At 30.3% G+C, this 20,705-nt stretch overlaps 1 protein-coding gene across 2 annotated transcripts in view; it reads left to right on the forward strand.

Annotated features, from left to right (window-relative positions):
- The window catches only part of LOC136080478 (uncharacterized), a 2,029-nt gene extending 876 nt beyond the window's left edge, over nt 1-1,153 (forward strand). For both annotated transcript variants that reach the window (XM_065797177.1, XM_065797178.1), the window contains 2 exons: nt 532-691; nt 846-1,153. In XM_065797177.1, the coding sequence (XP_065653249.1) occupies nt 532-691; nt 846-1,003 (318 nt within the window). In that variant the 3' untranslated portion in view covers nt 1,004-1,153. The remainder of the gene's footprint in view (nt 1-531; nt 692-845) is intronic.
- Nucleotides 1,154-20,705: the final 19,552 nt, after the last annotated feature.

The raw sequence follows: 20,705 nt of genomic DNA on the forward strand, positions 1-20,705 counted from the left end.
TTTGGGACCTCAGAGTATCCCCTAGATTTGTATCAGACTTATCTGATCTAAAATCCCAATTTAATTACTGTTTTTAATTTTTAGGTGGAGGGGGGAAGATATTGCAAAGGGTTACATACTATTTAGGGGAGAGGGAATCTTAAAGGGTCAAATAGCAATATGGGGGAGTACATACGTACATACTTTATGGACGACCCATAATACAGTATTACAGTAGAATCCCCTTTTAATTTAATTTTGTCGGATTAATTTAATAATATTTAATTTAATAATATAATTTAATAAGTCGAATTAATTTAATATATATAATAAATAATTAATAAATAGTCAGACTTAGCAATTGTTTGAGATTGAAGGGAAATTCTCTGTATGTCAATAGCGTTCAAGGGGAATTGTAAATCTGTCTGACTTAATTAAAGTCTAACTTAATAAAATTAAGTCTGACTTAATTAAAGTCTAACTTATCCAGGGTACGAGTTAACAGGATTCTACTGTATAACTTTGTTTTAAAATTGTTTGATATTTTAATAGGTTCGTATTCTTGTTGAAAATGGTGGACATGATATTTCTGAATTTATTAAGCGTAACATGACATATCTTATTGGTAATACTTTGGCCAGACAACTAAATATGACTGGCCAAAAAAACAAGCGTGGCTTCATTAAAACTCTTTTGTACAAAGTTCTTTTTGGTAAGAGTTTAATAATTTTATGTTTTCATAGCTATTTTTAGTTTTATTGTCTCTCGGCTAATTTTATGTTTTCATAAACTCTGTTCAAGAACAGTTAAAAAATAACTATTAGAGTTCTGTTATCTTTTATAATTTGAGTTTTTTTTGTAAGCAGCTTCTGTAAAAAAGAATATATCTACAAGGGAGTGTACCAAAAAACAGCTTGAGGAAGTCCTTTCAAAATGGTTTGGTAATTCCCGTGACAGAGGTGAAGGTCGCAGACGACGTTTGGAAATAGGAAATAATACAGACGAAAATTTAATAAATTTTTGAATAGTTATATTCTTTTTGTTATTATGTAATTTTTTTTTATATATTATATATTTTATTTTTGAAATATTAATTTTGGTAGTATTATTTTTATATTCTTGTTTTATTGAAAGGTGCAGTTGTCTTATTATGAATAAAAATATTTATTAATCATCGTTATTTTTTATTTTTTTTTTCATATCCCAAAGGCTTTTTTAATATAAAAATTGTTATGTTGTATATATATATATATATATATATATATATATATATATATATATATATATATATATATATATATATATATATATATATATATTTATATATATATATTCATATATATATATATATAAATATATATATATATATATATATTTATATATATATATATATATATATATATATATAAATATATATATATATATATATGTATATATATATTTATATATATATATATATATAAATATATATATATATATATATATATATTTATATATATATATATATATATATATATATATATATATATATATATATATATATGATTTTCAATTACTTTTTTTTTAATTTATTGTTATCATTTCTATTGTTTTGTATTTCTTATTTTGTGTTATTTATGTATATATATATTATATTATCTATTATATTATATTATGTATATATTTATTATATTATATTATGTATATATATATTATAAATCTGGTAATGTTATAGTTTTTATGTGTAAGAGAGGTTTGTTGCAGAATAATAACTACTTTATTTAATTTACTAGAATGACTTCAGAAAGATCAAAACGTAGAAAAATAGCTGAAGTGGTAACGAACATTTTTGAGGAATCTGCAACTGTAGATATACTGAATCGTGATGTTAATCCATTTACCAGCAATGTTTTTAAAGATTATTCTAGTTTTCATGAGGTGAGAAATAAAATTGATAGTAATTTAGATTCTAATAAACTTTTAGAAAACTTTAATAATTGTGATGGTAGTTTGGCTGTTATTGAGACCGAAATTAGAGAACTTGAATATAACGAAAACAATATTGTATCGCTTTGTGATGATAGTTATGAATGGTCTCCACGTATGGTTATTTCTGATGATGATGAATATAACGACAACAGTGATGAAGATAACGACAACAAAAACATACCTCGTAAACTTGCAAGTTGGGCTTTAAATTTCAATATATCACATGCAGCTTTAAATAGTTTGTTACCTATATTAAAAGAATCTGGGTTAAGTTTACCAAAAGATTCAAGAACACTTCTTTGTACTCCAAAAAATGTTGATATAAGAAATGTTGCTGGTGGAGAATATTACTATTTTAGCTTGCAGTATTGGCTTTTAATGATGTTTGAAAAGAATTCAGTAGCGTCAAGCAACAAACAACTTACTATTCACGTTAATATTGATGGTATACCTATATTTAATAGTTCAAGGGTTTCTCTTTGGCCTATTTTAGGTTCTATTATTGAAGCTGGGTCTAGTGTTTTTCCTATAGCAGTGTATAGCGGTGCCCAAAAACCTAATTCCATTTATGATTATCTGGAAGATTTTTTAGTAGAGTTCAAAGTTCTTGCAAAAGATGGTTTTATCTATGAAAATATTAAGTATGAAATCAAGCTTGGTGCTTTTATATGTGATGCCCCAGCTAGAGCATTTTTAAAGTGTATCAAGGGACACAATGGGTATAACTGCTGCGAGCGTTGTGTTCAAAAAGGAGAGTGGTGTGGCAAAATAATACTCCCACAAATTTCATCAGCTTTAAGGACTGATTTGGATTTTTGTCATCAAAAACATTCTGAACATCATAGTGGTATGTCACCTTTAATTGAAATAAATTTTGACATGGTAACAAAGTTTCCTTTAGACTATATGCATTTAGTATGCTTAGGGGTAATGCGAAGACTCATAAACTTATGGTTAAATGGCCCGAGATGTTGCAAATTATCACAGATTACAATAAATACTTTATCTGATCGATTATTCCAGATACGTCGTTACATTCCAAGAGAATTCTCCAGAAAACCAAGGTCCTTACTAGATAATAAAAAATGGAAAGCAACTGAACTAAGACTTTTTCTAATATACACTGGGCCAGTTGTTTTAAAGGGGTTGATTGACCCTAAAATATACACAAACTTTTTAGATCTCTCAGTTGCAGTTAGAATATTATTATGTCCTGTGTTGTTGAAACATTATGTTGATTTTGCTCGTAAGTTACTTACTTATTTTGTGCAGTCATTTGGTGAACTTTATGGTCAGGATCAACTAGTGTACAATGTCCATTCGTTAATACATATAGCAGATGATGCAGTTAACTTTGGAGTACTTGATAGATGTTCCTCATTCAAATACGAAAATTTTTTAGGACAATTAAAAAAGCTTGTTCGAAGACCGCAGCAACCATGTTCACAAATCGTTAGGCGAGTTTTTGAAGGTTGCTTAAACAAATACGGACAAGGAGATAAACAGAAATTTAGCGTTCCTCATTTTGATGGGCCAGTAACCATTACATTAAGACACTGTTTGCAGTTTAAAAATTATCAAGGTTTAGATTGTTTTGTTTCAGCTAATGAAGGTAATAATTGTTTTGAAATTGCCAAAAAAATTGGTTTAGTTAGAAACATTTTAAAAGGAAAATCGGACGAATCTTGTGATGGATGGGTTATGTTTGAGGAATTTGCGGCTTTTGAGTCATTTTTCGAAGATCCACTCTCTTCCTCTGATTTGTCTATATTCTATGCAAGCACAATGACCGGTGTTCATAAGGTTTATCCACTGTCAAAGATAAATATAAAGTATTTGCGAATACCGTTTAAAAAGGGCTTTGTTCTTATGCGCCAACTGCATTTATGAATTGTTGATATTTATTTTTTTGATTTTGTGTTGCACAAAAGTTTATAATCTTAATAATGATATATAATATAACAATAGTAATTAACAAATAATTATTGATAATATATTTTTAATTCTTACAAAATGTTTATGCTTATTTATTAAACTACATTTTTATGTTGAAATAAATATCGATTTTAAATTTTAAAATTTATTTTTGTTCTTTTGAATTTAAAAATTACATTTTTACATCTGAAGAGTGTTAAGCAGAGATTGTTAGAATATATGAAAATAATAAAACCAGGTTTGTTATCTATAAAGTTTCACACTAACAGTTAAATTTTATTTTTTTAGAGCTTGTATTAAAACGAGAAAAAGTTTCGAAACGAGAATAAGACGATGGAAAAGCTTGCAATTTGCGATACAACCGTGAAAGCAGACGATACCCGATTACAAAAATTGGTTACAAAATTACTAAATTTAGACTGTAACTAACTTGTTGTTTTGTTTGAAATAAACCAATCAGATTATATATAATTTTACTTTTTCTGTAAATTTTAAACATTTTCAACGTAGATTTGCAAGATTTGCAATGGGTATATACTACGTGGGACCCATACGGCCTACCCGGCGGGCATACCCATATAGGCCCCATATGGAAACCGCGGCCAAGATCCGGCGGGATCCCGTTGGTCTTCCCATACAAGACCCAGTTGCCGACCCATATGGGCCCCGTACGGTACCCGTATGTCAATGTTGGCTGGGTATCCAACACTACAAGAATTTAAAAAATTATAAATAGATAAAATTTGCAGTAATAAACCAAATCTGACTAATTAAGTCTAACTAAGTAGTTATGAAAATATAGTAATGTAAAAATATATTTGGAACAAAATTAGGAAGGCTTGATTTTAACTGTGATTATCTTTTTCCGCATATATACGTAATTCCGGATAATTCTTTCGACTTTTATTTTTTCCGGATTTACCCTAAAAATTTATAAATTTGTTGGAAATTCTAAAGTCTAGACTCTACTTAAAACCATGAAGGTTTTAGCTTTTAAAATCTCTTTTGTAACAGTGTAACAAACCATTAAAGCTTTTAGCAAAATATCTATCTTTATCTTTATTGTACTTACATTCTTTAAACATTGACATATGAAGTTTGATAATTGCATAACTACTTAATGTCCTTGCTCTATTTCCAATCACTATGAAAATGATTTTCTGACATAACTTGCAACATGCAGAATAATGATCACCATAACATATTTGGATCCAGTTAAAGTCAGACTCTTGCAACTTAGAATATTTTATTTTTCTCTTAAATATCTTAAAAATATAAATAAATATTTGAACTTTTAAAAATTTAACGAAGAAATGTAAAAACTATTGTACAATTTTTTAAATTTTAAGTTGTGATCATGCAAAGACATTTAGAAACTTAATAAAGATTGACAAAAATCGTATTTTATAACATATCTATTCTCCATATCAACATATAACAACATAAATATATATATATATATATATATATATATATATATATATATATATATTACTCCAATAGAAACTATATTATATATATATATATATATATATATATATATATATATATATATATATATATATATATATATATATATATATATATATATATATATATATATATATATATATATATATATATATATTACTCCAATAGAAACTATATATATATATATATATATATATATATATATATATATATATATATATATATATATATATATATATATATATATATATATGACTATTACTCCAATAGAAACCAACTTATTTGCAAAATATTTAAATTGTTAACGTTCGACGTAAACTCAGCATTCATGTAAACAGAACTAAAAAGTAAACAGAACGGAATACTCACGTGTTTAAATGTCCGTGTGATAAAATTATCGCAATATGATTGGCGCACTAATAACAGCAATATTCGACGGCTTATTATCAGTGCATCTGCACTGGTAAAAGATTTTACAATTAAAAACATGTAACCTAAAGTCTAAGGAGAGTTAATCAAAATAATATTATTTATACTTTGACATCTTATTTTTATTGTGCTTTTTTAATTATAAAATGCCATAAGCCATGAGCATTTCCTTCCACTGAGACAAGAATTACAATAACTAAAAAACAAAGTGCCATATGGCTTTATTTACAAACTTAATTTACAATTATATAAAAGAAATTCATTTAATAGAAATTCAGTCACAAAAAAGAATGTAATTTTTACTTTTCAGGTTTGAATATATTAAAAAGAAAAGATAAAAGTTTTAAATATTCTTTAAAAACAAATTTTTGTTATTAAACATAATAAAGCATTTTTCTTATGCTTATCACGACGTTGCATAATTATGTAATAGTATTTTGTAAAGCGCTTATTAGTTTTAAATATTCTTAGTCAAAAATTTGAAACATCTTTTATAATGTAAAGCAATGTTTTTCAATATGAAATGATAACTTATTCATTTCATTTTTGTTCAGGTTGCCCTTGAGCTTTAACCTGCTGTTAAAACTGATTCTAAGGAAAGCAATATAGCTGGTGTTATGAAGTCTTTTGATCAAATTAATTTTAGGCCACGGCAAAACTAAAAGGATTATTTCTTATTTATAGCAAAATTTGTCTTATATTTTTTACAAACAATTTTATCAAGGTGACTTCTATTTATTAATTTCATACTATATTAAAACGCATTGCAGGCCAGTTTAGTTCAAAAAAGTACATCAAAAGGATTTGAACATAAAGCACTAAACCCGATTTATTTATGGAAATATAAATTTTTAACGTGTTAGCATGTTACTAATCTAAGGGTCGCAATCGTGGTTTAATGCGGTCTAGCTGTTTGTTAAATCATTTTAATCCAGGTTTTTGTTTCTCTAAAAGAGTGTAGTAGACAAAAATTGAAAGTAAAAAAGGTAAAAAAAGATAACAAAAGCTAATAATATTATAGTGAATATTTACGTGATGTTCCGTATTAATTAAAAATTAAATCGTTTTCCTTGTGGTTTTGTATCGGGTATACTTTGTTGCTTCGAGATGGCTTAAAGTTATGCCAGCGTGGTGGCACCTGGAGTCAGTGATGAAACTGATAAAGTTAACCTTGGAATTTTCAAACCCTCACTCTCTAACGATGCTTATCCTGTACTTCTCTGTAGATATGGCGATCTTAATTGTAGTGTCGAAGAATTTCTAGAAGTTCTCGCCAAGAAAAATCTTTTGTGCTATGTGTGGGGTGTTACTAGACATTACAACAACCGCTTCTTCGAGTTTGTAGTTAACAATCCAAACAAAGTAGGTGAATTTCTTGCCGCAGAAATAGTTATCAAAAACGTAACTTTCTCAATAACACAGAAATATGTTAGAAATGTTCATGTTTTAGTTCAAAGCATACCAATTGGTATGTTAGTTAATGGAGGTACACACTGCTTTAACTACATTGAGGTAATTTCTCGCTGCTGGGAGAGGTGTTTTTAAATCGTTTAGTTGCAAAAGGTAAATGTCCATGGCGAAAATATATTTAACGGAAAGGTCGTTATTGTTATAAAGAACTGGCAAAACCCCCATCTTAACCCTTTACCAAGATACCAAAACGTCGACGGGTACACGTTGAGGTATAAACACAGCGGTCAACCGCAATTATCTCAATAAATTGAAAAGTCAACTGCATTGACAAATGTAAAAGTTGCGGAAAAAATCTCTACTGAAAAAAGTATACTTGAGCACGAAAAGCACACTTTGTCAAGTAAAACAGCTGAAATTGTGGAAACTAACCTTGAAATCAACGAAACTATAAATGCAATCGCAATACAACAAAATGAGTCAAGGAAAAGGGCAAAAAGTGAATCAGAATACTTTTTTAATTCTAAAAAAAGCAGCAGCGAAGTGTCATGTGCAGTAAACACTGAGGAAATAAACACCGCAGTTTTGTTGGAAAAAGAAAAGATAGACACTGATGGCGTTATCAATGACGACCAAGATTTAAATTTTAACTTTGATAAATACGATGCCTTAAATTGTGCGGGAAGATGTCGTAAGATTTTTCTTTCATTTTAATTTTTCTAGTTTTTTTTGTTTATTTTAATTTTTTTTTTAAACTTTTATTTTCTCTCTACCTCAAATTTGTTAATTTTTTTCGATTCTTTTACATTCTATTCTGAAACACATGTTCTATTATTAACAAAGCGCTTAAGCTGTCGTAAATTGTATTGTTGTAGTTCGCGCTTTTTTGTGGAATTTTATGGTCCAGTGCGTCCTATTGTTCGTATTACGTCAGCTCAAACGAAATCTCGTGCTTTAAGGTTAAGGTTTATATGTGTGTGCAATATAAGTCAGGTTGTAAAATTACTATATTTATGTTTAAGGTACACGAGTTTTCAAATTAGGAAACCTGATCCTCTTCATCATGGCTAATAATATTTTAACGTGCAACATAAACGGTCTAAACGACCAAGACAAACGCTATAATTTTTTGGGTTTCTCAAAAAGTCCTCCTTCGATCTTATCCTCCCCCAGGAAACAAAGTCCGGACCGTCCACTGTTAAACAGTGGAGTGACGAATGGACTGGCGAGTCTATTTGGAACTCTGGTCCGAGTCAACTGTTGTGGGGTGGCAGTTCTCTCTAAATTCAATGTTTCTTTAAACGAACTAAAAAGGGACAATAACGAAATATTAAATGTGATGATAAAAATTGACGAACACGAAATGCAGGTGCTGAATATTTATGCTTATAATATGCCGAGAGAAAGGCGCCGTTTTTCGGCGGCCTTGGAGACATCTCGCAGGACACAGGACTACCTGTTCTGTTGGCCGGGGATTTCAACATGGTCGAAAGCCTGCCTCTTGACGCAGAAGGCACAAACAACTTTAGATATCACACCTACGGCATTACTGAACTCGAGGTCTTCCGAGGAAGGTATAACCTAGTTGATGTTTTCCGTTACAAGTTTCCCAATAAAAGAGAATTCACATGGCGCAATCAGACAGTCAAATGTAGACTCGACAGAATCTACTGCCCTGAAAAAGTCGCGAAAAAAACAACATACACCAAAATTCTCACCAACCCTTCTTCTGACCACGAGTTCGTGTCAACAACTGTCAAATTAAGTAAAACCGGGAGAGGACCAGGATACTGGAAATTAAATTGCTTCCTTTTAAAAATAGAAATGCATAGGCAGAAAATTGAACTCTTAATTCAAGATTGGCAAACTAAAAAACGGTCCTATGCGTCAATTTTAAAATTTTGGGACGACTGCAAACATTTTGTTAGGGCTAAATTACAACACATATTGATACAGGAAAGTGCGAAAAACATAAAAAATATCAAAAGGATTGAAAACAAAATCCAACGGGAGCGACAAAACGCTAACCAGAATTTGAATGGCATCACAGAAAAACGCGATGCTCTTTTCTTGCTTCAGTTTCATGGAGCGTTTATTTGCACGAAACAAAAACTAAGTGAAGAAGGAGAAAAACTTTCTTAATTTTTGTATAATTTGGAAAAAACTCAATAGCGGAACAAGTCAATTGCCGAAATTCGCAAGAATGACGGCACATTGACGAGTGAACCTGGTGAAATACTAAACTCTCTTGTTTCATATTATAAAAACAATTACGCCAAAACTAGTTTATGCAAAGACAGCCAAAAATATGTCTTGTCACACATTACCAAACGTTGAAGTGATGATAAAAATCAATTTTTAAACACCCGCCTAACCGGCGTGGAACTGAAAGAAGCCCTTTAAGTTTGAAAACGAAAAATCCCCGGGCTATGACGGACTTCCAGCTGAATTTTATAATTCTTTCGGCACATTTTAGAAAAAGAGTTTAAAGAAATTGCCTACGAAATACTTTTCGTAGAAAAGAACGCTAGCCACTCTATGAAAAAATCAATTATTTCACTGATTCCTAAACAATGAGATCTTACCGAATGCAAAAACTGGAGGCCCATATCCTTAATCAGCGCTGATTAAAAAATAATCACAAAAGCGCTGGCCCTACGACTTGCAAAAGTAATGGGGAAAATTATAGAACCAAATCAAACTTGCCAATTCCCAGGTAGAACAATATTCTCAAATTTACATTTAGTCCGTGATCTTATCGATTACGCGGAATTTAAAAATCTACCTAGTTTCATTTTGTCAATAGATCAAGAAAAGGCGTTTGATAAAGTCGATCGTGCGTTTCAATTTCGTAGAAAATTTTGTATTTTTTGTCATCACCTGATATTCAGAAGTTTCGGCATCTGTTCTGAACAGAGAGGGTTTCCCGTTACCAGGTTCACCTAAACCTCTCAAAATACAGCAGTACGCAGACGATTCGAACTTTTTTGCCAGGGATGTAAAATCAGTCCGCTTTTTTTTCGAAAAAATAAAACTGTTTGAAAAAGCAAGTGGTTCAGTGATCAACGCCTCAAAAACTAAGGGTCTCGCTCTTAGGGGTTTTGATCCTAAAATGCACCCGGAATTGGACGACATAGAGTGGAACAACAACACCGGTTTTAAAATATTAGGTGTTACTTTTTTCACCAGACTGAGCGATACTACCAATTTCAACTGGTTAGTAACTCTAAACAAAATAGAGAAAAAACTGAAGTTTCTGGGACTACGTACTTTGCCACTTTGGGGAAAGACTATGTTGATAAATACGTTAGCAATGTCAAAAGTGTGGTTTCTGGCAAACGTGCTGCCCGTTCCCGAATGGGCAATAAAACGTCTGCATAAAGCCATTTTCGAAAATCTGTGGCAAAAGACCAATTTCAATCCGGTCAAAAGAGAGACGCTTTTTTTACCCGTCTAAAGCGGGGGTCTCGGAATTTATCACCGAAGGAGCAAAGTCTTGCACTTCGCCTCAAAACACTCTTTCAACTGAAGGAATGCGAAGAGAACAAAGCTCACCACTATTACTACTTTTCAAAGTATTGGTTGGCGAGTTCACTTTTAAAATTTACGAACCAAAACCAAAGCTGGAACTTTTTAAAGCAGAACAATTTTCCAAAACACTGGGACAACAAAACGTCTCAGTACTACAAAACAACAATAGAAATATTAGGCAAAAAAAGGGTCCCTTTTTAACGTTCCCCTAAAAACAACCAAAAATTTTTACTGGCAAAAAACAAAAAGACAGTGGTCCCAGCAGAACTTTTCTGGAACGGTTCAACAAAAACAACAATGCCGTGGACCCAAATTTGGAAAAAAAACTTCGTCTCCCACGCATGTGGACCGACTCAAAACATCCTCATTCGTTTTTTACACAACAGTTTAACTTCTGCGGCCTTGCTAGCCAAAAGCACAAGGCAGCAGATCGTCAAAAATAACAAATGCAAAGCTTGTGGTAAAATTGAGGACAACATGCTTATCTTTGCATACTGTCCTCCTTCTGTTGAAATTTGGGAGTATTTTAAACACGTATATAACTCCTTGACATCCCGAAACAACTTTTCTCCGATAAATTCGATTTTCTCGATTGGAACAGCGAATTTATCGGAGAAAAACCCCATTTCGCAGCTGCTGTTGACACTCACTCAAACCATCATGAGTGCAATATGGAACAGTAGATGCCACCACATGTATAGTAACAAAAAAATTCACCCAATGGCAGTGATCAGGGTTATAATCAGAAACATCAGGAATATTATTACCTTAAAATATAATTATCATGTCCGTAGAAACACCGCGGACATTTTTTGTGAATAATTTTGCATTAAAAATGTTTTCTGTCAAGTAGAGAATGAAAGTCTGAAACTTATCATATAAGCTAAAATAAAATAACAGCTCGTTGTATGTTTAGTAAAGATTTCCTTCCCTCTTGCAATGTTTTATGTTATACAACAAAATTATTATTCTATATGATTAGCAAATCATTGCCAGCCCTTATTTTATGAAATATTATTTTAACACATAAGTTTTTTATCTATAGTGTTCGTAACGTAATGTTTATGTTAAAGTCCTGTAATTCTTTTTTAAATTTTTTTGTATATAAATCATGAACCTTTCCTTAACCTATTTTAAAATTTCTCCTTTTTTTAACTTAATCTTAACTCTCGATTTCTTTCCTCACAACAGCAAAAAAATAAAAAACAAAAAAATATAAAACCAAAAAACACAAAAAAATAAAAATTTAAAAATTCAAAAATTATATAATAAAATATACAAAACAGAAAATGTATATATTTACGAAAGCTTGTAAAACCATATATTGTAAAAACATAAAACCTTAGTTAATGTTATCAAAAAAATAGTAAATATTTGTAATAAAAGAAAAAAAAATAAATTAAAAAAAAAAAACATAGATAAAAGAATTAATAAAAAAAATTTATAAAAAGAAAAAAAAAAATTTATAAAATATTGATGAAAAGAAAAAAAAAAAAACGAAAATGAGTAGAAGATTTTTTTTGATTATTACGGCTTCTTAAGAAAATTTTATTTACAATTTTTTTGCTTATTTTAACATTTTTTTAAAGAAATACAAACGATGGAGTAAATTTCTCACGCGTTAGTTTCAACAAGTACTAACAATTTGTTTGGAGTTGCTACAATTATTTAAAATACGCCCAGCGGCACACGACGTTGAAATAACATTGAAATAACGTTGATCAACGTCAATCAACGTTATTTTAACGTTATTCCAACGTGGTGTGTCCGCTGGGGTTGCACTTTCTTTAAAAAGGTTTTTTCGATAAATTATTGCATTTACGAAAAATGTTTGTATATTCGGGCATTCAACATTTCAAGTCTAGTAAGAGTAGATAAAACCGTTTTAATATAATTTGTTGTTGTGAGCCCGCAACAAAATACAATATTATATACTAGGCTTTAATCAAATACATAAATTCACTACATTAACAATAACAAAGTAAGTTTAAAATCGAAGAAATAACTTAATTAATAAATATGGCTCACTTAAGCGTTAAACCATAAAGGAATGGAAACGATGTTTTTTGTTCAGAGTTTTTAATTTATATTTATGTTTATTATGTTAGTTAGTTGCCTAATTTCTGTGGTCGAGTAAGGTATGTTTCGAGTTTTGCAGTAGTGTTCTTTTAATTCTCGGATGACATAGTTGGGAGTGGATATTGAGTAATGTTTTTGAGGTATTCTGTATTGAACAATATCGGGAAAGGACTTCAGCAGCAGTATTTTCGTGGCCCGGTCTATATGAGATTGTATAGTTGACATCTGCTAATTCTAAGGGCCAGCGAGTAAGTTTATCATTTTTGATTTTTATTGATCCCTGTTTATCAAAGATAAGCGAAATTGAATTTTTGGTCTGTGACAATATTGATGATTGGTATTGAGTTGATGAGTTGTTTCTATCTTCTGCAACATTCTACTATAGCTGCAGCTTCTTTCTTAACAATTGTATGTTTCTTTTTTTGGCATTCGTTTGTGTCCTTGAAAAAAAAGCCACTAGTCTTGTACTCGTAAGGTTCGTAGATCTGGCACATTCATTTAAGACTACGTATCTCTTTTGGTCGGGTTTTATGGTACCGCGCTCAATAACATGGCCTAAAAATTCTGTTTGAGTTTTTTTGAAATTACTCTTTAGGAACCTTTTTAGGTTTATGTCATGCTCATGGTCATCTTTTACCCCAATAATTAAATCGTCAAGGTAGGCATAGGTGTTTTTTAGCTCTTTGGTCAGGATAAATTCGTCTATTACTCTTTGAAAGATTGGTACAGCATAGGTGCAACCAAAGGTAGTCTTTTGAACTCGTAAAGTGTACCATTAAAAATACGACCAGAAGACTATAAACTAATTGCTTTTGAAGCTCAAAAGCAATTAGTTTATAGTCTTCTGATCGTATTTTTACTTGATTTGAGGTCAGTAGTACTGGTTAGTGCTAAATAATGTCGTTCAAAAGGACATTTCCGATTTTACTAAAATCGCAGACCTAGAAAAATGTTAACGCATGCGTAATTTTCATGTATTTTAAAACGATATCAAAATTTAAAATTCACCTCGTGCGCTAAGTGTCGTTCAAAAGGACATTTACTTTAAAATGTCTTATTCATCTATTCATGACATTACTTTTTTAATGTTTATTTTCTTAAGCAGTTAACTTTATTTTATTTATTTAGCTAATTTTTGAAATTTGTGAAACTTTTATGAAACATAAAAGAAGTTTTAGTTGTAAGTTATGTTTTTAAACCATATGTGGCTTGCGTCAGTTTAAACTGACAGTCACATTATCCGATTTTAATTTGCTAAATAACAAACATTCTTTGCATTTTTCGTAATAATTACGTTATGTGTGAATGTATGATGCTGATGATAAAGTAAACTGCATTAACTTATTTTAATTTTTGCTCAGTTGACACACTTTAGTAGCGTTGATTAACATTTTTCGAACATGAGTGTTTCGAAAAAAACACGGTGCAAAGCAATACATCCATGGCAAACCCATCAAGTTCGGGTATAAGATGTGGGTGGCAGCAACTCGTTTGGGATATGTAATCAATTTCTACCCATATCAAGGTGCCGGCACGACAGATAAAGATCTGGGCCTCGGTGGATCGGTGGTGGTCAATCTCACAAAAGATTTACCAAAACGTGACGGTAATTTCTTTCACATTGTGTTTGACAACCTCTTTACCAGCCCACGACTGTTGCGCTTACTAGCGGATAGAGGAATGGCCGCCACGGGCACTCTCCGTTCTAACTGAACTGAAGGTGAGCCATTGAACAACATCAAAGCAGTGGACAAGCTGCCTCGTGGCTCGCATGACGTTGCCCTGGATCAAAAGGCTAATGTATGCTTGGTACGCTGGCATGACAGTAAAGTTGTGACAGTCGCATCAACTTACGCTGGTGTCGCACCACTTCGCAAGGCTAAGAGATATTCAACAGCACAGAAGAAGCGCATAGATGTTGATCAGCCTACAGTAATACTACTGTACAATATGGGATGGGCGGTGTGCACCGCTTAGACCAAAATCTAGCTTGCTGTATGATTCAGCACCGATCAAAGAAATGGTATTGGCCAATATTTAAATTTTGTGTTGATTTGGTTGTTCAGAACGCCTTCCAGCTGTACCGTATGCAGGAGAAAATACCTGGCGCCCCGGAGCATGATCTGCTGTCATTTCGACGTCAGATTGCACAAACCTATGTGCAGACACTATCAATGAAGAAGAATTCAGTGCCGTATCCGCCACCTCGTGTAGCAGTCGATCGACGAGTACTTACTGAAATACGCACAGATGCTACAGATCACTGGATTGCTCAGGGTACACAGCGTCGATGTGTGGCACTCGGCTGCAAAGGCAAATCAGTCTTCTACTGTGAGAAGTGCAATGTGGGACTGCATCCTGGTTGCTTTAAGGCATTCCACTGCAAATAACTGATGCCTGTTTTTGTCAATGAAATAGAGTCTTTGCAACTTAACATTAATGTGACATTACAGTTATTATGTGCTATTTAAAAGTTCATGATATTCTTTGCATCCATTTCGTTGTTTCTTAATACTTTTGCGTCAAACGGGCAGTTTTCACTCGCTAGGTGGCCTTGTGAAATAATTAATAACAGTTATAAAACGTCACTGTGAGTTATGCTGCATCAGTTAACATTGCCATGTGATTCCTGGTTTCTGAGTTTGACTATTCTTCTTGTTATAGCCAAATATGACACGTGAGAAAACCTGTACCCTCCTGCAGCTAGCGTCAGTTTAAACTGACACCTATACTTTCACCTATATTCACTTAAGTATATAAAAAATTATAAAACAGTTGATGAATATTGTTCATTTGGACCTAAATCACACCAAATAAAGACAAGAAACACATTTTAAAAATCATGGGTTTATATGGGTTAAGATAATGCGAAGCAATAATATATTACAAAAACTAGATGTCTAACTTCGATCCAAAAAGTGAGATCTTGAAATGCCGCTTTCGCCCTTTTTACAAATGGCGGACTAAATTTGTAAAGAAATATTATTCAACTTTTCTTAAAAATGAAGTAAATATATTTTAAATATTATTCATGCCAATGTGTTAAGAATTAAAATACTTGTAAAAAAATAACTTATCGACGGGGATAATGTAAAACCGCGAATCTAGCATTGGATAATACCGCGTATCTTCGATACATACTTTTTACTGGAGAAAGTTAAAACTGTGCATTATTTTTATTTCAACAGATTAAGAGCTCCTTTTAGTATAAGCAATACTATTGATGTTTTTTGTAATGTCAACAATTAATATTTGGTGTTAAAACTATGAGTAGCCAATGCTAATTACGACGTAATAAATTCATTTCAGATAAGAATAGAAATTTTTAAAGAGAAGTGAAACGGTAAGCGCTTTCGGAGGCCTAAATTTATATACAAAAAAAACAAAAGGACGACTATATTTGTGAAAAAATTATTTGATTAATTTTTCGAAACTCAATTGTTAACTCCATGCCTTTTTTGCATTTTATTCTTAAGGTGGCTAATACTACTGTTCCAAATAAACTATCAAAAGTGGTTGCTATTCGTGGAAAGAAACAGGTTGGATGCCTAACTTCTGCTGAACATGGGCAGTTGGTTACAGTGGAAATCTGCATGAGTGCTTCAGACAATTTGTGCCACCTCTTTTTGTTTTTCCAAAAGTTCACATGAAATCAGAACTAATGGATGCTGCACCCCCCAGTTCAATTACTGTTTGTCACCCATCAGGTTGGATGCAAAGTGATATATTTGTTACTTGGTTCATGCACTTTTTAAAGAATGCTAACCCAACAGAGCATGAACCTGTTTTGCTAATATTAGATGGGCATAAAACTTATACTTTAAATCTAAAAGTAATTAATCTAGCTCGTCAAAATAACGTTATTTTATTGTGTCTTCCACCACATTGTAGCCATAGACTTCAACCTTTAGATGTAGCTTTTATGAAGCCTTTAATGACTTATTATTCACAAGAGGTTGAAAATTGGCTGAGAAATCATCCTGGACGAGTTGTAACAACTTATTAAATAGCCGAACTGTTTAAAAATAGCTATTTGTGATTAGCATCTGCTGTTAATGGTTTCGTTTAGACTGGCATTTTCCCGATAAATTGAAATGTTTTTACAGACAATGGTTTTGCCTCAGCACTTTCAACTGATATTCCTCTGCAGTTGCTCAATAAAAAAATAACATTAGAAGATGTTTCTGGTCAAACATTAATCACGCCTCAACAAATTCTAGACATTGCTCAAAATGAGGATCTGCTCATTGAGCTTCAGGCCTCAAAAGTTGTAACGCCAGTTGTTAATCAAGTTCTGACACAAAGTCTCAACTTTTCAGAGCCAGTTGTTCCACCAACAGTATCAAATAATAACCAATATTTAACCAATAATACCCAAAGATTATTACTCCTCGAAAAAAAAAAATCATCAGCACAAGGGTTTACTGCTGTTTTGACAAGCAGTCCATACAAATATGATTTGGAAGAAAAGCAAAATATATACACAATAAAAATGTTATTAAATGAAAAGCGAAAGTTATTAACAAAAATCAAAAGAGCAAAAGAAAAAAAAATTACGAAAGCCAAAAAAAGACCACACTTCATCAAAGAAACTGATAAAAATAAAAAACCCAATAAAAAAAGCAGTGTTATGTGCTGAAGAATTGAACAATAAAGATAACTAATCTTTACCGCTATAAGTAATAAATAAAACTGAGGTTTCATTTTTTTAAATATATTTGAAAAGGCCACTTTTAAATTTTGTTGAGCTAAATATTGTATTTATGTTTATTGCAATTATAAAAAGCACTTATGTTTATTATGTTTTTGATATTTTTTAAAATTAAACATATTATCTTTTAATTTGCACAAGATTAGTTCGAGAATTGTCAATTCAATTTAGGCACATTGTACATTCTGCCTCAGTTGAGTCTACTCAGAGTCTCAAATTTTAATGTGAACAATGATCAGAAGATTATGTACCATCAATAAATTACAGTTAATTTTTGTTTAATAACTAGGTTTTATTCAGAAATTAAATAAGGGGCCCATTTTAGGCTACCTCAAGGGTGAAACGGGCCCCTAGCATCTCTTTTTTCAGCTGTTATTTTCTAATGAAAGGCATAGCCACATCTTTATTTTTTTGATGTTATATTGCAGAGCATAGATTCAATTTCCTGAAAAATACTTTGTTTGTAATTTTCGGTTGGTAATAGATAGCTGATACTATCATTTTTTAAAAAGGAGCCCGTTTTAGGTCACTCTCCCCTATAATTCGCTTATTGATCAACATTAGAAGCGAATTCAGCAAATTCGCCATGCTTGCTTCATGCATGGCCCACAAGCACGCGTTACTCACCGTTCAATGGATGGCAGCCGTTTTAGCCCTTGCTTCGCCAGTGCTCATTTTGATGTTATTTTTGGTTTCTTTTTTATTTATTTTAAGTTACTTTTACCCGGCGTTGCTTTGCCATTGCTCATTTTTATGTTAATTTTGCTTTATTTTTATTATTTCGTTGTTTTTATTTATAATTAATACTTAGCAAGTTGTAGAATTTAAATTAGGTGGAATTCCTATATTTTCCTGCGTTCGAAAATGTAATAAACTGCCGGACGAAAAATATGAAAATAAGTCAAACCTCACTCAAAAAAGGTATATGCAAAAACATATAACTAATGAGATATTTCGAAAAATTGTTTTAGATATGGGGAAATATGTCCATCGTTTTTGGAATACGTTTTATATCAATAAATATTTTATATTTCAATAAAAGTTAAACAAAATACAATTCATATTCATATAAAGGTTTAAGATTAGCAAGATATATATATATATATATATATATATATATATATATATATATATATATACATATATATATATATATATATATATATATATATATATATATATATATATATATATATATATATATATATATATATATATATATATATATATATATATATATATATATATATATATATATATACATATATATATATATATATATATATATATATATATACATATACATATATATATATATATATATATATATATATATATATATATATATATATATATATATATATATATATATACATATACATATATATATATATATATATATATATATATATATATATATATATATATATATATATATATATATATATATATATATATATATATATGAATACATACATATATATAGGGGAAAGTGGGGCACCATGACACACTTTTGGTTTTTGATTCAATTTAACAATTTTTTCAATACGCTTTTTTTTAGGCGATTTGTTTAGTTTGTAAAATAAATTTATACCTACAAAATTTCTAATAATTACCAAAATATAACAGGTTAAACTTGTGAGACTAGTTAAAGTAAAATTAAAAAGATGTTCAAGGTGCCCCACCCATGGGGTACCTTAAAACACACTGTGAGCATCATTAAAAAAGTGATTAAAAATTATAACACACAGACAAAAGACAGAATTTATTTGAAAAATAAACAAATTATCAATAATAACCCAAAGAATGCCTCCCATTGTCCAAATCACATTTCAGAAGATCAGATAATATGTTATTTTAAATGCCATTTTTATGTGTCAACATATAATGACTTTGAATCGAAATGGGATCTCCTTGTGATATATTTACATAAATCTTTTTAAAATTGACTATAAATATTAAAGGAAATGATTTTTAGAATTGTTAATGACACAATGGAGTACTATTCTACAGTTTTAGGGCCCCCCACAAATGCTGTATAAAGTTACCCCATACTTGCTAATAGAAAACAAATAAATATTTTTAGTATCAACTTGTTTTTGTAATAATTTTATTTAATAAAGTAAAAAGCTTATGGATTGTAGTTTACAAAATAATGTTACTTACTACTAGACACATTGAATAAGGTACCTTAAAACTTATAAACTTTCAAAACTAATAAATTATTTGCCATCAAAAAAACACAAATTTGACCCCCCGCAGGCCTAATGATGTCAAATGATGTAATTTTTTTTTCAAAACATAGCTCTAGTGGTAACTGTTTCACTATATAAAAGCGGTTGTCACAGCTCTTATGATGCCTCCACAACTACAATGTTTCATGGTACCCCATGTATTATGGTGCCCCACTCTCCGCTACATATACATATATATATATATATATATATATATATATATACATATATATATACATATATACACATTTATATATACATACAGGGGCTAATCTAGAAAAAAAATTCCTGTCCCATAGAAATTTAGCTTAAAAAAAAAAAAATCCCTAAATACGGTCAATGCCGTCAAAAACAGTCAAGAATAGCCCCTGATATATATAATACTAAATAAGCAACAGTTACAAAAAATACGCTTTGCCTGATACATAAACAAACATTACCATGCTTCTAAATAAATAATAGTCTTAATAACAATATCAATTAATAATATATTACCTTACAATATCAATATATAACTAATATATCATTTTTAAATATTCAAAATTTAAATTTTATACTTTTTCTTGATTTTTTTAATCTTTTCTTCAATTTAGCATGTAGTTCTTCTAAAAACATATAGTATAATAATGTGATTAAATAACACAAATTATATATAAATATATTTTATTTTATCTGAAAAAATACACTTTATATATAGACTTATATATCATATACTTTATATATAGGCACTTTATATATAGGCTATTTCATTTTGTAACTAAAGTAAAAATTCTGGAACATTATACTTTGTAATCTTTGTTATTTATATCAAATTGATGATGTTTAAAATTTTAGCTTGTCATGCATAACAAGATTATATGAAACTCATTTTTTTTTAATTTTTATGCTCTTTATGCGAAATATTACTTTTTAAATAAATTATATTAAAAGCAAAAAAATATTGAAAGCCTAATAGCCAG

Source organism: Hydra vulgaris, chromosome 05 (genome assembly GCF_038396675.1).
Source record: "Hydra vulgaris chromosome 05, alternate assembly HydraT2T_AEP".
Lineage (NCBI taxonomy): Eukaryota > Metazoa > Cnidaria > Hydrozoa > Anthoathecata > Hydridae > Hydra > Hydra vulgaris.